Source organism: Pseudorca crassidens, chromosome 16, assembly GCF_039906515.1.
Source record: "Pseudorca crassidens isolate mPseCra1 chromosome 16, mPseCra1.hap1, whole genome shotgun sequence".
Classification (NCBI taxonomy): Eukaryota; Metazoa; Chordata; class Mammalia; order Artiodactyla; family Delphinidae; genus Pseudorca; species Pseudorca crassidens.
In genome coordinates, this window is record NC_090311.1 from 62,743,549 (window position 1) to 62,764,205 (window position 20,657).

A 20,657-nucleotide genomic window follows, 5' to 3' on the forward strand; every position below is an offset into this window, starting at 1 on the left:
ACATCCTAAGAGTTCAAGAAATGTGTGCTGAATGAACGGATGGCCTCTCCCACCCTGAACAGCAACCCTAGTGAGGACAGCATATGGAAACGCTTTTAAACCTTAGCTTTGTGCTAATGACTCTGTGCTTTTAATTTTCAAAATGTTTTACAAGGACACAATAACAGTGTAATTAAACAAAGAGAAAATCATTTAAAATATGCTCTTTGATCCCTGGTCGGGGAACTAAGACCCCACAACCCGCACCGTGTGGCCAAAAAAAATTTAAAAATAAAAATAAAATAAAATACGCTTTTTAAGCTGCAGACCTCACAGCTGTGTATCTCTCCAAAGAAGTGAGAGACAACACACACTTGATGGGCTTTTCCTTTTCTGATCACCTGGCTTCCTGCCCCTCTCACTTCCCACCCCAAATCTTCCGTTAAGTGTCCCCTAAGTCCTCTATATGACTAGTTAGAAAGGGTGGGACTCACAGCTGCTTCCCGGGGTTGAGTGAGCCCCGGTCAATCTCCCGGTCAAACTCGGTGCGGATGTCCTCCAGGGCCCCGTCGTCCCCGAAGGCCCCCCACTCGGTGTTGATGCACATCCTCCCTTCGTCGCCTTCCACCAGGTCGATGTGCCTCAGTTCCTCCATGTAGCACGCGTTGGTGCCCGTGCCTTGGAGAGAGAGACGAGATCAGAAGCTGTGACCTCACGAAGTCATGAGAGAGGAGGCGGTGCCGTCTGGAAACACCGGCTTCAGGAAGGGACGAGGACACGGTGGGCGTTACCAATGATGAGGCCGACTTCACACTGCTGGTCGTCGTAGCCACAGGTCATCATGGTCCCCACAGTGTCGTTCACCACAGCCACAACGTTGGCGTCATAGTCCTTGGGGGAGAAGAGGGGGTGTCACCGTCCACACACACGTGGAGCAGAGATCACAAGCTTCAACACAGCCTAGCGGGAGGGCTCCTATTTTCACAGCGGCCACTGCCCCCATGGGCGGTGCTGCTTTCATTACTGCTGGCACTCAAATTCACTGGATTAGAGCGCAGTGGTCACGCTGTGGAGACGGCAAGGTGCCCTTCATTATCTGGCTTAAGATTCTTTACAGAATGGATTTTACTCACAGAGCCACAGCCCTGTGCAAACCACCTCACTGCATCCATGTTCTTTCTGCACTTGATGCAACGCCGGCAGGCTGCACTCGACCATGCCAGCTCCCTGCGCAGCTACCCTCCTGTTGGAAGGAGGCCATCCCCTGCCCAAGGGCTTGGCTCTTTGGGGTAGCACCTCGGACAGCTCTGCTTTGAACCAGCCCTGACCTTCCAGACCGTGAACTCTCACCACTCACCTGTCTGGGGCTTCAAGGACTGCCCTCCCCCCCACCATGTGATGGCTCAGGCCATGCACTACTGTCCCCTGAAAGAGCCTTGGTCACACAGCCTTCTCCCCACACTCCCCCACCTCCGGGTAGTCAAGGCAAGTGGCCAGTGAGAAGTTACCCCGTGCTTTTTGATGGCTTTCTCAAGCAGCTTCACCACATCCGTTCCCTCCACTCCACTCGCTTTAAATCTCTTTGTCCAGGTGATCAGGATGGCCTGCAAAGGAGAGCAGATGGGGTTGGAAGAGGGCTGGGAGGCCCCCGGAACCCCCAGGGCCCTTGGGGGTCTGCTCAAGGACAGTGACAGAAGCGGAGGCCCAGAGGGGACAAGAGGTTCACTCCAGATCACACTGGGTAACAGAGCCAGACTCTGTCCCATCTCCTGTTTATCCATCCACACAATGGATTTCTCTGGGGGCTGCCATGGGGAAAAAACCTGCAGCTCATCCTCAAATACAGCCAGTGGCTGGCCAGTGCCGTGGTGTCACATGGCACACAAATCTAACTGATGTCAACTGCACAGCCAGACTTCATTTAAAAAGAGAACAAGAGAAATGCCGTTATTACCTGATCACCTTTCTGCGCTTTCAAACCAGACCTTGGTTTCCACAGCCCCAAGGAACTTTTGTCAGAGGCAAATTGGGAAGAGAAACAAAATGCTAAGATAATTTTTGGCTACTGAACTTCTAAGAGCCACATCCTGAGATTAAAGGATAACACTGACTATGTATGATTCGTGCCTCTTCCCCAAGTTTGGAACTTAACCACCATTTGTAAGCGGTGACACTACAATTTATACAATATGATCCATCTCTGTGTGTATATTAATGGAGAAACATTAAGGACAGACATCCAATGGTTATTCACTTGGGAATGTAGAAGGGTAGGAATTTTTACTTTACACCTTTATATTATTTCAATAGTTTTACATATTGCATCTGTATTTTTTTTTTTTTTTTTTTTTTTTTTTTGCGGTACGAGGGCCTCTCACTGTTGTGGCCTCTCCCATTGCGGAGCACAGGCTCCAGATGCACAGGCTCAGCGGCCATGGTTCACAGGCCCAGCTGCTCCGCGGCATGTGGGATCTTCCCGGACCGGGGCATGAACCCGTGTCCCCTGAATCGGCAGGTGGACTCTCAACTACTGCGCCACCAGGGAAGCCCTGTATTTTTTTTTTTAATCAAGGATACTAGAATAGAAAAATAATTGTTCTACTTAACTTTTTCTCCGAATGGAGGAAGTCACTATAAATGCGGCAGGGTTGGGAGGGGCTGCAGTTCAGGCCCTGTAGCCTCCGGGGGGACACAGCGATGGGAAGCTTGTCCACACTGGGCTGCCCCGCGCTCTGAAAGCCACACAGCCTGCAGGATGCACCGGGAAGGGCGAGCAGCAGCCTGCAGCCGAGCTAGGCATTCCAAAAGCCCCTGGATACTCTGTTTTCTTCCCTTCAACCCTCAGGCCCCCAAAAGCCTCAGAGAACATGGTATTGTGGAAAGAACGTGGGTTGGAAATCAGGAGATTTATCCTATTCCCACCACTTCTGCCCATTTCCTTGTGGGCCGTTTCCCCAACTCCTCTGAGGCCCACTTTGCTCATCTGTGGAAAAAGGCAGCTGGTCTAGATTTGGACAACTTTGAAGGTCCCAGGCAGCCTTGAGGAGTGGGCAAAGGTCTCCAGATGGATAATTAGAGCCTGTGACCCACTGGCTTCCTGGCAGGCAGCATGCCCAGTTTAGGAAGCCCTCTCCGGATGGGAATCAAGGCTGGCAGGTGGGGGGCACACTTTTGACTCATTCTCTGCCAGGCACATCTGCCCTGCCCTGCGGGGCTCTTGTGCCCCTGAGGACATTCCCTCTCCACTTCTGCAATGCCTCCTTCCCTGAAAGACTGCACCTCTGGGGAACAGGCCACGTCTGCGTGCAGCTCTTTCCCAGGGCCTAGCCCAGCCCACACAGGGATGGCACTCGGACCACAGCCACTGATGAACAAGCAAACAGCCAGCATTGTCGCTTCCCAGGCCATCTCCCACCTCTCCTTGTGGGAGGAGGGGTGTCTCACCCTGTCTCTGCCCAGGGAGTGTGGCTATCAAGCCTCAGTTCTCAAAAGCAAGGGAAACTCGTACCAACAACAGGCCTTGTGAAAGGTCACTAAACCTACTTTGTTTTCCTTCACTTGCTTGAGTTTAAGAAATGGTCCCCTCGGGCTTCCCTGGTGGCGCAGTGGTTGAGAGTCCGCCTGCCGATGCAGGGGACGCGGGTTTGTGCCCCGGTCCGGGATGATCCCACATGCCACAGAGCGGCTGGGCCCGTGAGCCATGGCCGCTGAGCCTGTGCGTCCAGAGCCTGTGCTCCGCAATGGGAGAGGCCACAACAGTGAGAGGCCCGTGTACCGCAAAAAAAAAAAAAAAAAAAAAAAAAGATGTCTCCAAAAATACATATATAATTAAAGCAATTAAAAAATAAACATGATTATCATGACCTTACATTAATTTCTACAAATATTTCTAAAAAATACAAGATACACAAGCCATCCTGTAAGCAAAAGGGAAAAGTAGTCAAGGGAAAGGGTTCATTAGCATTTCCCCTATGGGGCTTCTGTGGAGCATTATAATCCTAGAATGTCTTACCTCGTCTATTTTGGATTGCCGACAAGGGAAAGAAAACGTGAATCCCACAGGTAATTTCTTGTCCTTGATTTTTTTTTTCTCCATGAAGTCTCCCAGGCACTCAGCGACATGACCAAAAAGCTGGAGGAAGCACAAGAGAGCAGTCAGGAGGGAGGAAGGGGACTTAGCATTTCAGGAAAAATGTGAACAATTCTCTGCCCCACACAGAGAGGAGCACGGCTACCCCAGCTGCCCATACCCAAGGCACCCAGTGGCCCTGCATGAAAAGCCATGCTGGGGACTTCCACTGCAGGGGGCACAGGTTCAATCCCTGGTGGGGGAACTAAGGTCCTGCATGCCTCACGGCACGGCCAAAAAAAAAGAAAAGCCATGCTGTATGTGACTGGCAAAGAAGAGTCCCCTGAAAAGAGCCTGCTTCATGGGCCACCACGGCTTAGGAAGCCTTTTAAAGGCTTCACACAGAACTGGCCTCTCGGTGGTCACTAAGATGTATTATCTGGGTACTGAGGAAATGTGAAAATAAGAGAAAATCAGCTCATCCTCCATAACACACAGGCCATGGATCACCAGCAGCCACCCAGGTGGAGGGGTCGTTTGGCCCCTTCTCTGTATCTCTATCTCCCTCACTCTGTCAATTCCAGAAGCTCCGCAGAATACATATATACTCCTAGCCTCTAGCCCACTTGCATGATTTCAGAATCTTCAGGTTAACAAATTTTTATTTTTACTCAAGTATAATATGCATGCAAAAAGGTGCAGACATCCTAAGTACAGGGTTCACTGGATTCTCACAAGCTGCACCCACCTGTGTCACCAGCACCCAGATGGAGAAACACAATGTTATCAGCACCCAGACACCCACCTCGTGCAGCCACTGTTGCTGCCACCCAACCCAAGGGCAATCGGCAGCCACTCTGACTTCCACCGCCCTCGATTAGTTTTGCCTGGTTGTCTACTACGTATAAATGGGACAACAGGGTGCACTCGTTGGTGTCTGCCTTCTTTTCCTCTACACTATGTGTGTGTCATCCACGTTGTGTGTTTCTGTAGATTGCTGATTCTCACTGCTGCACAGTATTCTATGGTGTGACTATACCACAATTTATTTAGTGGATTGCAATTTAAATTTGCCAGCTCCACAACATGTGGCCGGGATATGTATACATATCTTAGACTCCACTAGAAAGAACCCAGAACACTGTTTCCCTAGCCTCTGCGTGAATACTGTCAATGACGGGACGCTCACCACCTCTAAGGCAACCTATTAGATCTCTCCAATACCTCCCTTCTTCTCTAAAATGTATCCAGAACTGAATATAATATTTTATATGTGTTCTGACCAAGAGGAAAGCTTAGTTGAACTAAGAACCTCCCTTTCCCTTCTCTCTATACCTCTATTAATGTAACCAAAGCATATATATGCTCTTTCAGCAACCATGCCACAGTCCAGGTAACCTCTCTGGTTTTTTTTCACATGGCTGTCGTCTAACACAGACCACTAGACCTCCCTTGTATATGAGATTGACACAGCTAATGGAGCTTCTTTTTTTTGCAGTACGCGGGCCTCTCACTGCTGTGGTCTCTCCCGTTGCGGAGCACAGGCTCCGGACGCGCAGGCTTAGCGGCCATGGCTCACGGGCCTAGCCACTCCACGGCATGTGGGATCTTCCCGGACCGGGGCACGAACCCGTGTCCCCTGAATCGGCAGGTGGACTCTCAACCACTGCGCCACCAGGGAAGCCCTAATGGAGCTTCTTGAAGCCCAGAGAAGGCAGTGTTGGCAGAGCCAAACCGCACGGTCACAGGAAGCAAACCCAGCCCACGTTCCCAGACAAGGTCATCTGCCTGAAGGCTTTATTTGCAGGGTATCCTTTTTTTCCCCCCATATTAAACTTATAGTTTTATTCAGGCTTGATTTTAACAAAAGTGTCAGGGAGAGAGCCCACAGTAAAGAGTGAAGCCCACGGCGGTACGCCTCTCCCAGATGCCAGAGGAGGGGGCAGGTCCCCTCCCCTCTCCTCTTCCCTCCGCATCTAAAGGGATTTGGGGAGAAACACAGGGGCGGGGGCTGGTCCCCAGTCTGTGTGGGTATGTTTCGGATAAAGGGCTATGGAGGAATAAGGGACCAGCCCAGGCAGGAGTGGGGGAAGGGCACAAGGACCACCTGCCAGAATCCACAGCTTTCTGATTCCTACCTGAATTCAAAAACAAAACAAAACTAGACCACAGCAGCACCCACTCCTTCTCCCGGACCAGGGCTGTAGTTCAAAGGGAGAAGAGCAGGCCTCTTCACCGAGGCCATGGTTCACTCACTCCTGGCCAATCTGCCGGGGCTCCCTGACAGATTGAGGGGGTAGAGGAAACTAAAATAAAACGTCAGATAAATTGTATAGGAGGAGTCCAGCCAAGGGTCGGGCCAGAGCGGGGCCAGGCTGGGGGACGGGGGCCTCTGCAGCCTGGGGGATCACTGCCGCCCTCACAGCCACTGTGCAGGATCTCCTTGAGAGACCTATCCCCATCCTTCCCCAGGTGTCCTTGACCCAGCTCTAACAGTCTGACTTTCCTGCCAAGGTAAATGAAAAATTGTCAGTTTTGACTTGGGAGTCTCTGTCCCTGAGTCACTATTACTCAGGTCATGGCTACAGCGGCGACTGACTAAGGAGACACATGACCACCTTCCCCGGAGAAGCCCGGCTAAACTTCCTGCGACCTTCATTTCTGAGCGATATAAACCCATTACTAAGCCCATCAGCTCGCCCCACGTCATCTGCATTCAGAAGCTCCAGGCTCTCAGGCCCTGAAGAGAGCCCGCTGGGCGGAAGGAAGGAAGGCAGGCTGCGGACAGGAAGAGGCAGGGAGAGCTCAGCCGCAGAAGTGGATTCACAGGGCTGGGGCGCTGGAAGCAGCCCCCCGCCCCCATTCAAGCCAAACACACCCACCCCTTAGTGCTCTGCTAAGAAAGAAATGTCCCCAACCCAGGGGCATTCCCCCAGGCTAACCCACGTCTGTGACCAGCCAGAAAGGGAAGTTACCCAGCCTCTCGGCACGCAAAATTTTAGTGTCTAAAAAACTTTTTTTTTCTTTCCTGACAACATGTATATTTATTTAATTTAAATAAATTTAAATTATTTATTTAGTATTCAAAATTCCCAAAACTAAATAAGTGATGTTTTAAGAAGGTTGCATTTATGCTTCTGAAATTATTAAAGCTTAAAATTGCACTGAAACTTTCAAGATACCTTGTATGTCTGTGTGTGTGTGTGTCTGCGTGTCTGTGTGTGTGTCTGTGTGTGTGTGCTTGTGTAGAGAAAGAGAGAAAGAAGGATAAAGCAAATAGTTTATTGGGAAATCTGGATAAAGGGTATAAAAAGCTCTTTGTGCTTATCTTAAAGCTTTTCTGTAAGTTTAAAATTACTTTGAATAAAAGATTTAAAAATCTAGCAAAAATTCCTGTACATTAAAGAAGACGAGATCACAACCCCAAGAATTCAGCACAATTCACAGTCTGTAAGTATGAGTTGCTTCATGGGCAAAATGGGGCCCTTGGTTTGCTAGAATATTCGACAGGTCGATAAGAGATCTCAGAAAAATGGACCACCAATATTTATTGCTAATCTCACACCAAACTTCTAGACAAGAGGTTACGGTTTCACCCCTATTTTTCAACTGCTAAGCTTCTCCCTCAATCACTTGGACCTTCCTCCTTACCCATAGCCCTCACATTTCCACACCATCAAACATTTTTAATAAAAATATAAATTAATTAATTAAAAACAAAGACAAAACCCAGTCTATGAGTGTCCCATGTTGCTAAAACTGTAACATCTGGAGCCAGACTGCCTGGGTTCAAATCCTAGCTCTATCGCTTATGTGCTGTGTGACCCAAGGGGCTGGTTACTTAACATCTAAGCCTCAACTTTCTCGTCTGTGAAATGGGAATAATAATACCTACCCCATAGGGTTGTTGTGATGATTAAATGAGTTAATCCAAATGAAGTGCTTAGATCAGTGACATACATAACAAGCTCTATGTAAGTTTTTGCTATGACAATATAACATTATCGTTATCATCATCATTATCATCACCATCTTTTCTCTGCAGACTGCTTGAAAGGGGCAGAGGAAGAAACAGCAGGAAACAAAGTGATCCTGGGGCTGGGAAGATGGGGACAGAGGCTGGGAGAGTCAAGGTCCCAGGGGCAGCAATAAGAAGAAAGTCACAGGACTTCCCTGGCGGCCAAGTGGTTAGGACTCCACGCTTCCACTGCAGGGGGCATGGGTTCGATCTCTGGTTGGGGAACTAAGATCCCATGTGCCCCAACGCAGCCAGAAAAAAAAAAAAGAAGAAGAAGAAAGTCACTGTGGAAGTGACACAGTAAGTGTGCACCTGAGGTGGGAGGCATCCCCTTAATTTATAAACCCTGCTCCTAAAAGGTTAGGCCAAAGCACACAGGAATGTCTGCAGCACAGGGTGTGAGTCCCAATGGTGAAGCAAGAGGCAGAGGTGGCTCGACCCAAAGACCATGGGGAACAGAGTGACAGGTCAGTACTTTTGGCAAATGGAGAGAGCAGGATGCCAACCAGAGGCTGCTGGCCACCTGCAAAAAGGAGCAACGCAGCAACCACTGGGCAGGACGAGGAGACCTACTTGCTGGCAGCCTTCATGCACACACTGGATGAATGAGCCAGTCTCTGAAGCCCAGTAATGGAGGGACAGGCAGGGGGACCTCCCGGCAGGTCCATCAGATGAGTGAGGCACTCTTTCAGCGGCTGACTGAAAAGTGGCCCATCTGTCCTAGGGACAGTGTCCCCTTCAGTGCTCACTGTGACATGGTCTGAAAAGCTCTGAACCCAACCCGCCAGCAGTAGGTTAAAGGCCAGGATTAGCCCTTTTCTCTAGTAGAAGGAAAAGGCAGAGAGCTTGCATCAGGTCCCACCCATGTTAATTTAGGAACAAAGTGGAGCCAAGAGAAGGCTCTGGGTCTCATCTCAAAGTCCAGCCCAGAACCAATAAGTTTTCTGGAGAACTTAGTCATGAACCTTGCCGTGAACACACCCTCCCTAAAGCAAATATTTGGCAAGCTCTGAATAAAACGTATCCTGACAACAGCCATGACTTGGGAGGCGAGCTTCAAATGGGAGTGGCCAGAACACCTGCAGGAGAAGGTGAGGAGTAGAACAGAACCCGGAAATGACTGAAAACCTGACTGGGGGCTGCCCACACCCTGATCACAGGGTCCTCAGTGAGCCTTCGGCCCATCACCCACCACGACCACATGGGGAAGCAGGGAGGGTGGACAGGCCCTTCTGAGCATGCCCACAGCCTCGACCAGCAAAGGAAGGCAGCGTCTCCATTGGCAGGGGTTACAAGTGTGAGAGGAAGGGACGGTGACTTTCCAGGCAAGGCCCTGCCCTCGGTGCTTTCTGGGCCAAGGACTCGTAGAAGACTATTAAATTGGGTAGCCAGGAGCCCTTTATAATAGCCCTGGGGCTGTGAGCTCAGATTCCTGCTGCCCCACTAGGTGACAGCCATAACCTATGAGGCCTGGGCCTTTGGTGAACTGGGTGAGGACAATGACTTGGAAGAAGGGTTTTCACCCAAGGGCTCTGCTACCCCTCTGCTGGGGAACCAACCCCTGGATCCTTAGGGAATGGATGCATTTATCTCCTCTTCACACCCCTTACCTGAAAGTCCCAGCAGCCCCCCTCCCATCCACCAGTTTACGCACATGGTGGGGTCTCTTCAGGCAGTCACGCTCTTCCACCCAGGAGTCCTCCACTCGTGCCTATGATGGACTCCCAGTGCTTTGGGGTCTGGCTCCTGGAGGTACCCTGGGGCCTGATGCTTGGGCCACAGGGGCTGATCGGAAGGGAGCAGGGACCCACCTGGCTTCCACTGCCGTGCATGATGTTCTCCGGGGTGTCGTAAACCTCGGACTCCATATGAACGGTCTGTTTTTGCTCATGATTCACTTGCACCAGCAGAATTCGAAAGGAAGACCCGCCAAGATCCAGGGCAATGAAATCTCCCTTTTCTGTTTAGGGAGAAACAGTATCACATCAGATTCAAGCGCTCCGGGAAAGTCTCATGCTCTGCCCGCTTCTCAACAGGGTCCAGCCCCACCGCGCTGTGCTTTCGGCCAGAAGAGTCATTCAGACCCCATAGGACCACTGCCCCGCCCGGAAGAGTGGAAGAGAAACCCTCTCCCAGCCGGGCGTCCCTAGACAGACGGCTTCACACAGTCCTGCTCACTCCTGACTATAGGAGAATGGAAGTATGGACTTAAGTACCAAGCCCTACCCATCTTTCTCTAATTTCTTACCCTTTTTCACAAATGGCTATGTTATCCATAAAGACAAAAACAGCATTTCAAGTCAGAGAAAACCCTACATCTGACGTCCATTCCATGCCTTGGGTTCCTTCCCCATCAGCTCAGACACCAATTCCAGCTAGTCCAGAGCTCCACTGATTCCCCAGGGGATTTTGTTTTTTAATTGTGGTAAAATATACATCACATAAAATTTTCCACCGCAACCATTTCTAAGTGTACAGTTCACTGACACTAAATACATTCACAACGTTGTACAACCATCACCACCATTCCCAAAATTTCTCATCATCCTAAACAGAACCTCTATAACCACTGAGCATTAGCTCCCCATTTCCCCTATCCCTAGTCCCAGGCAACCACGATTCTACTTTCTATCTCTATGAATTTGCCTATTCTAGATATTTCATGTAAGCAGAATCATACAGTATTTGTCCTTTTGTATCTGGCTTACTTCACCTTGCATAGTCTCAAAGATTCATCCATGTTACAGCCTGTTTCAGTCGTTCACTCCTTTTTGAGGCTGGATGATACTCCGTTGTATGTGTATCCATTCATCTGTTGCTGGACACCTGTGTTGTTTCCACCCGGGGGATGTTTTTAACAGAAGTCCCTCTTGGTCAGATAGGAGTAAACTGGCTTGATGTGGTTATATTCCTCAAGACCAATGTGTGCGGTGATTGGGGTGGACCTCAGTGGGACAGAGAAAGATGACGGGACCGTATGCCAAGACCACGATACAGCACCAATGGAGGAGGCCATGATGGGCAAGATTCCAAACCATTAAGCCACTATCTAATATTCTTTACCCCAGTTACCCTCACACATTCTCCTCCAGAATCAATTAAAATCTATTAATTTTACTTCTGATGTTACATTCTCACTGTCTCACTATCGTTTCATTTTCTTGATGGTGACTTTTGAAGCATAAAAGGTTTTAATTTTGATGAAGTGCAACTTATCTACTTTTTTCTTCTGTTGTTAGTGCTTTTGGTGTTATATCTAAAAGCCCATTGCCAAATCCGAGGTCACAAAGATTCGCACCTATGTTTCCTTCTAAGAGTTTTATGGTTTTAGGTCATACATTTAGGTATTTGATCCATTTTGAGTTAATTTTTGTATATGATATGAGGTAGAGGTCCAACTTCATTCGTCTGCATGTGGATATCCACTGTCAAATTCCAGCACCATTTGTTGAAAAGTCTACTCTTTCCCTCATTGGCACCCTTGTTTAAAATCAAGTGACTATAAAGTATGGGTATGTCTGGACTCCCCATTCTTTTTTCCCCAGTTTTATTGAGACGTAATTGACATAGTGAACTCTCAGTTTTGATCCACGGATCTATATGTCTATCCTTATGGCAGTACCACATTGTCTTGACTACTACTGCTTTGAAATTTGAAACTGGGAAGTGAAAGTCCTCCAACTTTGTTCTTCTTTTTCAAGATTGTTTTGGCTATTCTGGGTCCCTTGAGCTCTTTAATTTTTTTCTTAAGTAGTGGTTGCCTTTTTTAAAAAAACAGCTTTTCTTTTATAAAGCTGACGCCATCTTTGTATTTGAGTCTACCAAGCTTTAAGTTCTGACACACTGCTCTATTTCTGGAACTTAGAATGGTTGTCTGGCATACAGTAAGAACACAACAAATACTTGAACTAATGAGGGTGGTAAAGGAATCAATGAATGAACCAAAGTCTTCTCACACTGAATTTCTGTTCTTACCCTCTCAAGCTCCGTGAGGGAAGAACCACAACTTAGGATTCTTTACATCTGCCCTTGGCACCCAGGATAGCTCAATAAATGCTTGGTAGCTGCTTGATCTCAAGGGTTGGTGGCCCATTCATTCATTCAAGGCAGCCTTGCTTGTTGTTCATAAAACAGGAAGCAGTTATACCGCTGGTTGGTTGGTTTTTTTTTTTTAATAATAGCTTTATTGAGAAATAATTCACCTATCACATTTTAAAGTGTACACTTTGGTGGGTTTTAGTATATTTACAGAGTTGCGCAACCATCAACACTATCTAATTATAGAAATTTTCCATCATCCCCCAAAAAAACTCCGTACCCATTTGCAGTCACTCCCCATTTCTTTCCAAACCCCCTCGTTCACCAACAACCACTAATCCATTGTCTGTCGCTAGAGATTTCCCTATTTTGGACATTTCATATCAATGGACTACAATATGTGGTCCCCTGTGGTTGGCTTCTTTCATCTGCCATGATGTTTTCAAGGCTCACCTATGTTGTAGCATGTATCAGTACCTCATTCCTTTTAATGACTGAGTTATATTCCACTGTATAGATATACCACATGATGCCAATGTTTTGGGGGGGTTTTTTTTGGCCGCACCATGTGGCATGCAGAACCTTAGTTCCCCGACCAGGGATCAAACCCATGCCCCCTGCAGTGGAAATGTGGAGTCCTAACCACTGGACCGCCAGGGAATTCCCCATGATGATGTTGTTTTTAAATTGCTCCTATCGTGACTTCCCTGGTGGCGCAGTGGTTAAGAATCTGCCTGCCAAGGCAGGGGACACGGGTTCAAGCACTGGTCCAGGAAGATCCCACATGCCGCAGAGCAACTAAGCCCATGCGCCACAACTACTGAGCCTGCGCTCTAGAGCCCGCGAGCCACAACAACTGAAGCCTGCGCGCCTACAGCCTGTGCTCTGCAACAAGAGAAGCCACTGCAATGAGAAGCCCGCGCACCGCAACGAACAGCAGCCCCCGCTCGCTGCAGCTACAGAAAGCCTGCGAAGACCCAACGCAGCCAAAAATAAATAAATAAGTTAAAACAAACAAACAAACAAACAAACAAAAAACTGCTTCTATGGTCCAAAGGAAAGAGACCAAGGGAGAATACTGGGAAGCAGCTGTCACAGCTTTGTGGGAAATTCTGACCCTGATGTTACAGGTTGCTCAAATCAGTTTAGGGTTTTCTTTGGGCTCCCATCAGAATCCTAACCCCTGTGGTGCTTACGCCACTACTCAGTTAAAAAAATGAATTTGGTATGAGGTGCTTCCTCTCAGGAGGAAGAATTACTAGAACACCAAAAGCACTTTATTTAACCATCATTCATTGAGCCTTTCTGTACTCCAGTCGCTAAGTACTTCATATGCCTCATTTTACTTTTAATCCTCTCCACCCTATGAAATAGGTACTACTATGATCCCCATTCTACAGATGAGCAAGTAAAGGCTGGGAGGGATTAGGTAACTTGCCAAAGCACACGGCCAGTAAGTGGCAGAGCCAGAATTTGAATCCAAAGCCCAAATTCATAACCGTTGGATAAAACTGCCTCCCGGACAGACCTCGGGGACAAGGATCCCCAAGGTCAGCATCAAAGTGATACTTCAGCACATCAGGAACAGCTACATCTCTCTTTGGGGGTCTCGTCAACATCCATGATTCCTCGCAGCTTCTGACTCTGTTCTTTTGCTTAGATCTTTAATGAAGATAACGAAAACTCCTTCCCGTAAGCAACTATAAACCACCTGTGCAATAGGGAAATACTAGGCACAAAAGCAAACACCGTGCTAGGATGAAAATATGGGTACTTTTTATTTTGTTAACATTTTAATTTAATTAATTTATTTACTGTTTTAATGGTTTTCAAAAAATAAAACCATTTATTTATTTCATGTTTTACACTGGCTTTCATCATAACTTAAAAACAATAGCTTGGGAAATTTTTCAGTTGCCAGCCCAGTCAAAGGTCTCATTTTCAGTTGAATGAAAGGCCTAAGTAAAAGCAGGTTCTTGTGCTCAAGTTCCAGGTGATGGTGGGGCATCTCCTGCTTATTGGTGTGAGTGTCAACACACAACGGGTAAGAGCTTTCAGCCCTTCATGCAGAAAGGGATCAGGTTTCAAGCAGCACCTTTGCAGGACCCAGGCCTGAAGTTTTCAAGCAAGGTAAGTGAAAATTGTCTCAGCTGCCTCTAGGTCGGGAAGGAACCTGGCCTTAGGGTGCATAGGGCTGGCCCACACTTCTGTGGCTCTGCAAGACCCCTGCCCCACCCTAGCTCTCCACTGCTCCTTTTTTTAAAAAAAAAACACAAACACAGGTCAGTAGGGTTCCAAGGAGTTAGGGTCAGAGAAGGAGACCAGAAAGGTGACCTTAAGATGTCACGACAATGCTAAATACTGCATACTCCACACATCTGCTAGTGGGAGTTGATGGGTTTGACGGGGGCCATTCCCTGAAGGCATTTTACAAGAGGTCACTGTTAAGCCCAGTGCAGCTCCTGATCTGTCCCTGAGCAGTGACCTTGATTCCAGGGTGTGTCTGTGATCGCTAAAAGAAATGGCAGTTGGCCTCTCTTCTGTAAATCACATTTGCACCTCAGGAAATGTGAGACAAATATTAACTTACCTTCTCGGTTTATGGATAAGGAAGCTCCAACCAAACCAGGTGAATGACTTGCTCACAGTCACGCCTGTGGCAAGCCCAGGGCCCTTCCCTTTTCTTGGTCACTCATGTACTTGCAAATACTGGGATGCTCCTAATTTTTTATGTATATATGTCTTATCTTCCTCAGTTGGATGATAAGCAATTTGAAGGCCAGGGCAATTTAACATGCTTACTTCCCTCCCCCAGTACTGAGTCCTGCAAATCTGTACGTGTTTGCTGCTAGTTTGATAAGAACTACCTGGGTTAAATGCATGGTCTGTTCAGTCCTATCCTCTGCCAGGCAAAGGACACCAAGGAACAACTTCTGGAAAGGGCAGCAAGATTTCCGGTAAGCTTTGTTTGCTGTCTAGCATCTCTTTAGATAACTACCCTCCAAAGAGTCCCCCACTTTGCCCATCATGATTGGTTCAGGATGGGCACGTGATCCACGTCAGCCAATCATTACCCTCTCCAAGACCACCTCTGGGACCTCTAGTTCTTAGGTGAGGTGTCAGCTAGGGCTGCCAGGGCTGTCTCTGCCACCATAAGGGAGAGGTGGCCTACAAAAGAAGCTGACACAAAGACTAAAAGGATAAGAGACAGATGAGTCCCTGTCAACAGAAGCCAACTTACAACTCCATCTCCCAGTTATGTGAACCTAGAATTCCCTTTCTTGCTTATGTAACTTTGAGTTAGATTTTTTTTTTTTTTTTTTTTTTTTGCGGTACGCGGGCCTCTCACTCCTGTGGCCTCTCCCGTTGCGGAGCACAGGTTCCGGACGCGCAGGCTCAGAGGCCATGGCTCATGGGCCCAGCGCTCCACGGCATGTGGGATCTTCCCGGACCGGGGCACGAACCCGTGTCCCCCGCATCGGCAGGCGGACTCTCAACCACTGCGCCACCAGGGAAGCCTATTTTTTCCTTTAAATTCAAGTTCAGCTTCTTTTTGCAGCAGTTGGCTTCCCTCTAACTTCCTCTTCAAATCTTTGGCCTCAACCTTCCTGCCGGCCGCTGCTGAGACTTCGTCCCACATTTCCCATTTCCACTGAAGCCAGAAGAACTGCTCTTCTAGAGAAGGCTCATTAAACAAAACATCTGAAGGGCCCCCGGCAACTCTCCACTTTCTAACGACAACCATTATTACCGGCAAATAATGGAAAACAAACACGGGGACAGATGTCTCTCTTGAGTCCAGACCTGCGCTGGAATACAGGGCAAACAAAAACTCTGCTTTCATGAAATGCCTGCCTTTGCTCTGCTCCGTAAATTAATTCTCTACATGAGACACAAAGCCTTCCCTCCTGTCTGCAATCCAGCTAGTTGATGAGAGTTTATACCTTCGTCAGAAACCCACCCAGAACGCTAGACATTCAGATTTCATGAATGGAGAGAATTTCTGAGACAATCCAACCACCTTCCCAGATAAGGAAACAGGCAGAGAAAGGTAAATGACCAGCCCAAATGCTGCGGAAAAAGGAAATATTTTCCTTCCTTTGGCTGGAAAGTAGTATATTTTAAGCCCCCAGAATTTAACTGTGACCAACCTGCAAATCAAACATTTTTAACTTAACCTTTGAGCAAAGAGCCTGCCAGGAACCATGAAACAGAAACAAGGAAATGTTCAACTCAATTTATCCTCGAGAAGCTTACGATCTAATTGGTATTTATGGATACAATATCCTGAGTGATAAATGACAAGAGGAGAAAAAAGGGGAGGTTTCACAAGTGAGACAAAGTGTTGGCCAGGCCTTCTGAGGGAGGCTGGACGCAGCTAGGCACCTATCCCCGACTGGGCAGCTCTGAAGAGAGGTTTCTGTTTAGCCAAGTCATCAGAGTAAAAAGGCTTCAATATCTTTCTTCTTTATATATTATTCATACCTTTCCCACTCCAGAAAGGATATGCATCAGCTAAAAGCCACTTTAGGGTTTTTGGGGGTTTTTTTAAACCTAGTGTGTAGATTACTGGAGAGCAATTAAAGAAAAACCACTGCCCATAACAATGGTCAAAAGGGGAAAAAAATTCATAAAAATGGGCTGATAACATTTCGGAAAAATCAGTAGAGTTTCAAAACTCTGAGTCCAGTCATGAAGGTCAAGGTCAGCGGGAAAGGAAAGGTTTGTTTCTCCCTCTGACTTGGAAGTCACATCACCACTTGACAGGCAGGGGCATCTGTCAACCTCAGTGAGTCCAAGTTATCCTTTGGTGGTTTGGGATTACCACTCATTCTGTCGCTGACTAATTATACAGTTGAAGTAGTAATTAACATTGCGAAAAGGGAACAGCACCACGGTTTACTATGAAGGAAACCCACATCCCGGCTGCTCCAGGGGACCTCCTGGTTGGAGGCACTTCCATTACAAAGGGGCAGGGGCTGCACTGGGGTCAGGGGCCCAAGGCCTTGGTATCAATGTCAATGTCTGTGTGGGGCTGTAGTGACCATTCCAAGGGGAGTGTGGGCCCCTGGGCACATGACCCGAGCCCACCCATGAACGTTAGCAACAGTCATAGGGAGAAGAAGTATAGGGTGTATTACTAGGGTTGCACAGTGGCCCCCCCAAAAGATATGCGGAAGTCCTAACTCTGGGTGCCTGTAAATGTGGCCTTATTAGGAAATAGGGTCTTTGCAGATGTAATCAAGTTAAGAGGAGGTCATGAGTGTGGGTCCTAATCTGACTGGTATCCTTATAAGAGGAAAATGCCATGTGACAACAGAGGCAGAGACTGGAAACTACAAGCCAAGGAATGCCAAGGACTGACAGCCACCACCAGAAGCTAGCAAAAGGCAAGGAAAGATTTAACCCAGTGTCTCAGAAGGAGCATGGCCCTGCTGGCACCTTGATTTTGGACTTCTAGCTTCCAGAACTGTGAGATAATTCACTCTGATTTAAAGCTACCCAGTTCGTGGCACTTTGTTACAGCAGCGCTGGAAACTAACGCAGGGTAGAAGAAACAGTCACCAGGGAGGACAGAGGTGGGCAGGGTAGGGGAAGGCTGAGGGACCCAGGGCCTCATGCATAGGAGGGCGGGTCCTTGTGGTTCAAGGCTTTGGTTCCTCCTCCCCCCTCCTCCTTCTGTTCTCAGCACTGTTCTGGGCTCCCAAGAGGCCCTAAACATTTGGCCCCAACCACGCTGGAGATGAGAGGCTCAGAAGGAAGCATGGGGCCCAGGCTGCTGGCTCCAGTTCCGCAAACCCTAGGACAGTGTTTCCCAACGTGGGCATATTACCACATATGTTATCACATTTAAGACACCACTGATTGCAGACACATCATTATTTTACGTAATACGAAAGGAGGAAAAAATACTGCCGATAATAATTTAAAGATGCAACTATTGTACAATGCATTGCTGATTTCAGAGGACTCAAACAAAAAGGTATCTCAAAATAGATGAAATATAGTAATAGATGTTGGGGGGAAAGATCAAACAGGTTTGGGGGAAAGGAAGGTAGCCGGGTTAAACAGGTTTCTCTCCTGCAGAACTGCTCAGGGCCTTTAATACGTTGGTGTCTGCTTTGAATCTCTAAGAGGGGGCTGCAGAATGTTGTCTTTCCCAAATGAGGATGAGTTTTGGGCCCTGTTTTAAAGAGTAACTAATGGGGACAAATGACTAGATTACTAGCCATTTGTGTATGTGGATCACACTTTGAGCCCCTCAACCCTGGAAATGGTGTGTGAAAGAGTGAAGGAGGGCACCCCCTGCTGACACACAGTCCTGGGAAGGGGAGCTGGCTTGCAAGCCGCGTTCAGGAGGAAAGAGAAGCCATCTCTCATGGGATGTGCCGGCCCTGGGCCAGTCACACAGGATCAGGTGCTCCCCAGGCATAAGGTAGCCTTCTGAGCTCTCCAAGCAAAGCCAGAGCAAGGGCCCTGGGGGGCTGCCCATCCCACCTCGCCTCCCCTTCGTCTTTTCTCAGCTGACAGCAGCTGACCACGCCTCTCCTACAGAACTCAGCTAACCCTGTAAAGGCACAAATGCTCCGGGATGTGAATGCCATTCGGGGCTGGGAAAAAGCAGGAGTGAATCAGAAAGCCGGAGGCATCAGAACAAAACCCAGGGGACACCACGGTCTGGTCACTCTGATGACTAGAATCTCTTCGGCAGTCATAAAAAAAACCTAAACTGCTGGTCACCAAGACCTCAAGGAAAACAAAAGGATAAAAGTGGAGTAGATTTTAAACAGTCAAGAAACATCAGAGATATAAGTACCAGTGTGTGTGCATGAAGTAAACCCCAACTGTGGCCACAGGGCAAACAGAGCACATGCCCTTCCTAGGCGTCCCAATCTTGTCCAGGACTTTAAAGGCCGGCTGGAGGCACAGCAGGGCCTTCCCACTGCAGCCAGTCCTCCAACAAGCCGTGTGCTCGCCCACCTTTCATAAACATCAGCTGCAACAGCTGCAGTTTTCCTGATGTCCATTGTGTCGGCTCCATATCAGATGCCCCAAATCGCAGCTTTAAACTAGTCCCCAGAGTAGGGAAGAAACACAACAGTGTTGTAAGGGCCATACTTTCAGGCTATGTACTCACAACCCCAAGAGAAACCTGACTTTCATGATCTCTCTCCCTCCCTCTCACAAAGCAGGCGAGCCCCCGCCTAGAGCACAGAACACGGCTCAGAGCAGGATTCCTGTGCGTGCGCTAAGCTGGGGCAGGCACAGCACCCACTCCTGGGTCAGCCAGACAGAACGACCTCCACTGAGCAGGCCAAGGCCAGGCTGTGCCCTCCCAGCCTCCACCCTGCCAAGAGCAGGGGCTGAGGCCAGTCCCTGGGGAGGGGGTACTGACAATCTTCAGGGAGCCCCCAGATCCCCACTGTGGGGCATGAGCCACACGATGCAGACCAACAGGATAATTTTTTTTTTCCAGTCCTACTCCTCTCACCATTTCTCTGCTTGAGGGGCTACCTTGACTTAGCATCTATGAAATTTGTACAAATGGGGACTTGAGTCTCCCCCCTGAGTCTGAGATGCACCTGGCCGCTAGAATCGCTACTTATCTGGGGTACTAAAAGGAGGCCTTGGTGCCCTGATGGAGAGATTCTCCTAACATGAAGGAGAATCATCTGTTCTGGAGCCATTCATGTTCTGAAGGCATAAGAGTAACTCACACAGCATCTGTAAGATCCATAGACACTACACTTCATTACCATAAGTCACTAGACAGGCCGACAAAGGCAGGTCAGCATGGTCCAACCACAGTACCCCCTATAGCACATGGTAGGATCTCAATGGACATACATTGGATTGATGGATGGATGGATGGGAGAACAGATGGATGGAATGGTGAATGAATGAATAACTGGATGAATGAGTAAATGAATGAAAGATGAATGAATGAACAAACAAATGAATGTAAGTTGGAAGGGTGGCTTCACAGAGCTTTCAGCCCTCAGAGCCCAATCTCTGGGTGAGAGACTCACCTGAACCGTCAGGAATGGACCTTACAAATGTTGGCAACATCTTGACTGTGGCTGTCGGATTAAAATCCCGGGAGAGGCCATTCTTCATCTCCTTTTTGAAACGAGCCATGATATCTAACAGAGTTTCATCAGAGAGCCGCATGGCATAGAGATATTTGTCGATCTGGAAGAAGGATGAGAAGGAAAGAAAGTGAGGCCAAGGCTGAGGAAGGTCGTTTCAGCTCAAGTCTGGCTGGGGTAGGACGAGGCAGGCAGCGTGAGGTTCCCACCTGCCTAAGACAGTCCAGCTCCCGTGGGCACTGGAACACCCATGCTGGCTCATCATTCAAGTGCAATCAACCATGTCACTCAGAGCAGGCTTGCAAATGCTCTGAGCCCCGGTTCCCCCCTGTAAAATGAACCAGACACGTCCAAGGTCCCTTCCAATCCTTGACTATTACATGGAAGCTGCCCTTCAATCCCCAGGTACGTGCCAAAAGCACCTTAAGCCTCCACGTGACTCCTTCCCTCTGTGAGAGGTGGC

General features: G+C 48.3%; 1 protein-coding gene across 2 annotated transcripts in view; it reads right to left on the minus strand.

The window, feature by feature from the left end:
- Window positions 1-20,657, minus strand: part of HK1 (hexokinase 1) — a 70,859-nt gene that overhangs the window by 30,725 nt on the left and 19,477 nt on the right. For both annotated transcript variants that reach the window (XM_067710716.1, XM_067710715.1), the window contains exons 2-7: window positions 20,135-20,297; window positions 9,878-10,026; window positions 3,992-4,111; window positions 1,488-1,583; window positions 771-870; window positions 474-657 (exon numbers count right to left, since the gene is read on the minus strand). In XM_067710716.1, the coding sequence (XP_067566817.1) occupies window positions 474-657; window positions 771-870; window positions 1,488-1,583; window positions 3,992-4,111; window positions 9,878-10,026; window positions 20,135-20,297 (812 nt within the window). The remainder of the gene's footprint in view (window positions 1-473; window positions 658-770; window positions 871-1,487; window positions 1,584-3,991; window positions 4,112-9,877; window positions 10,027-20,134; window positions 20,298-20,657) is intronic.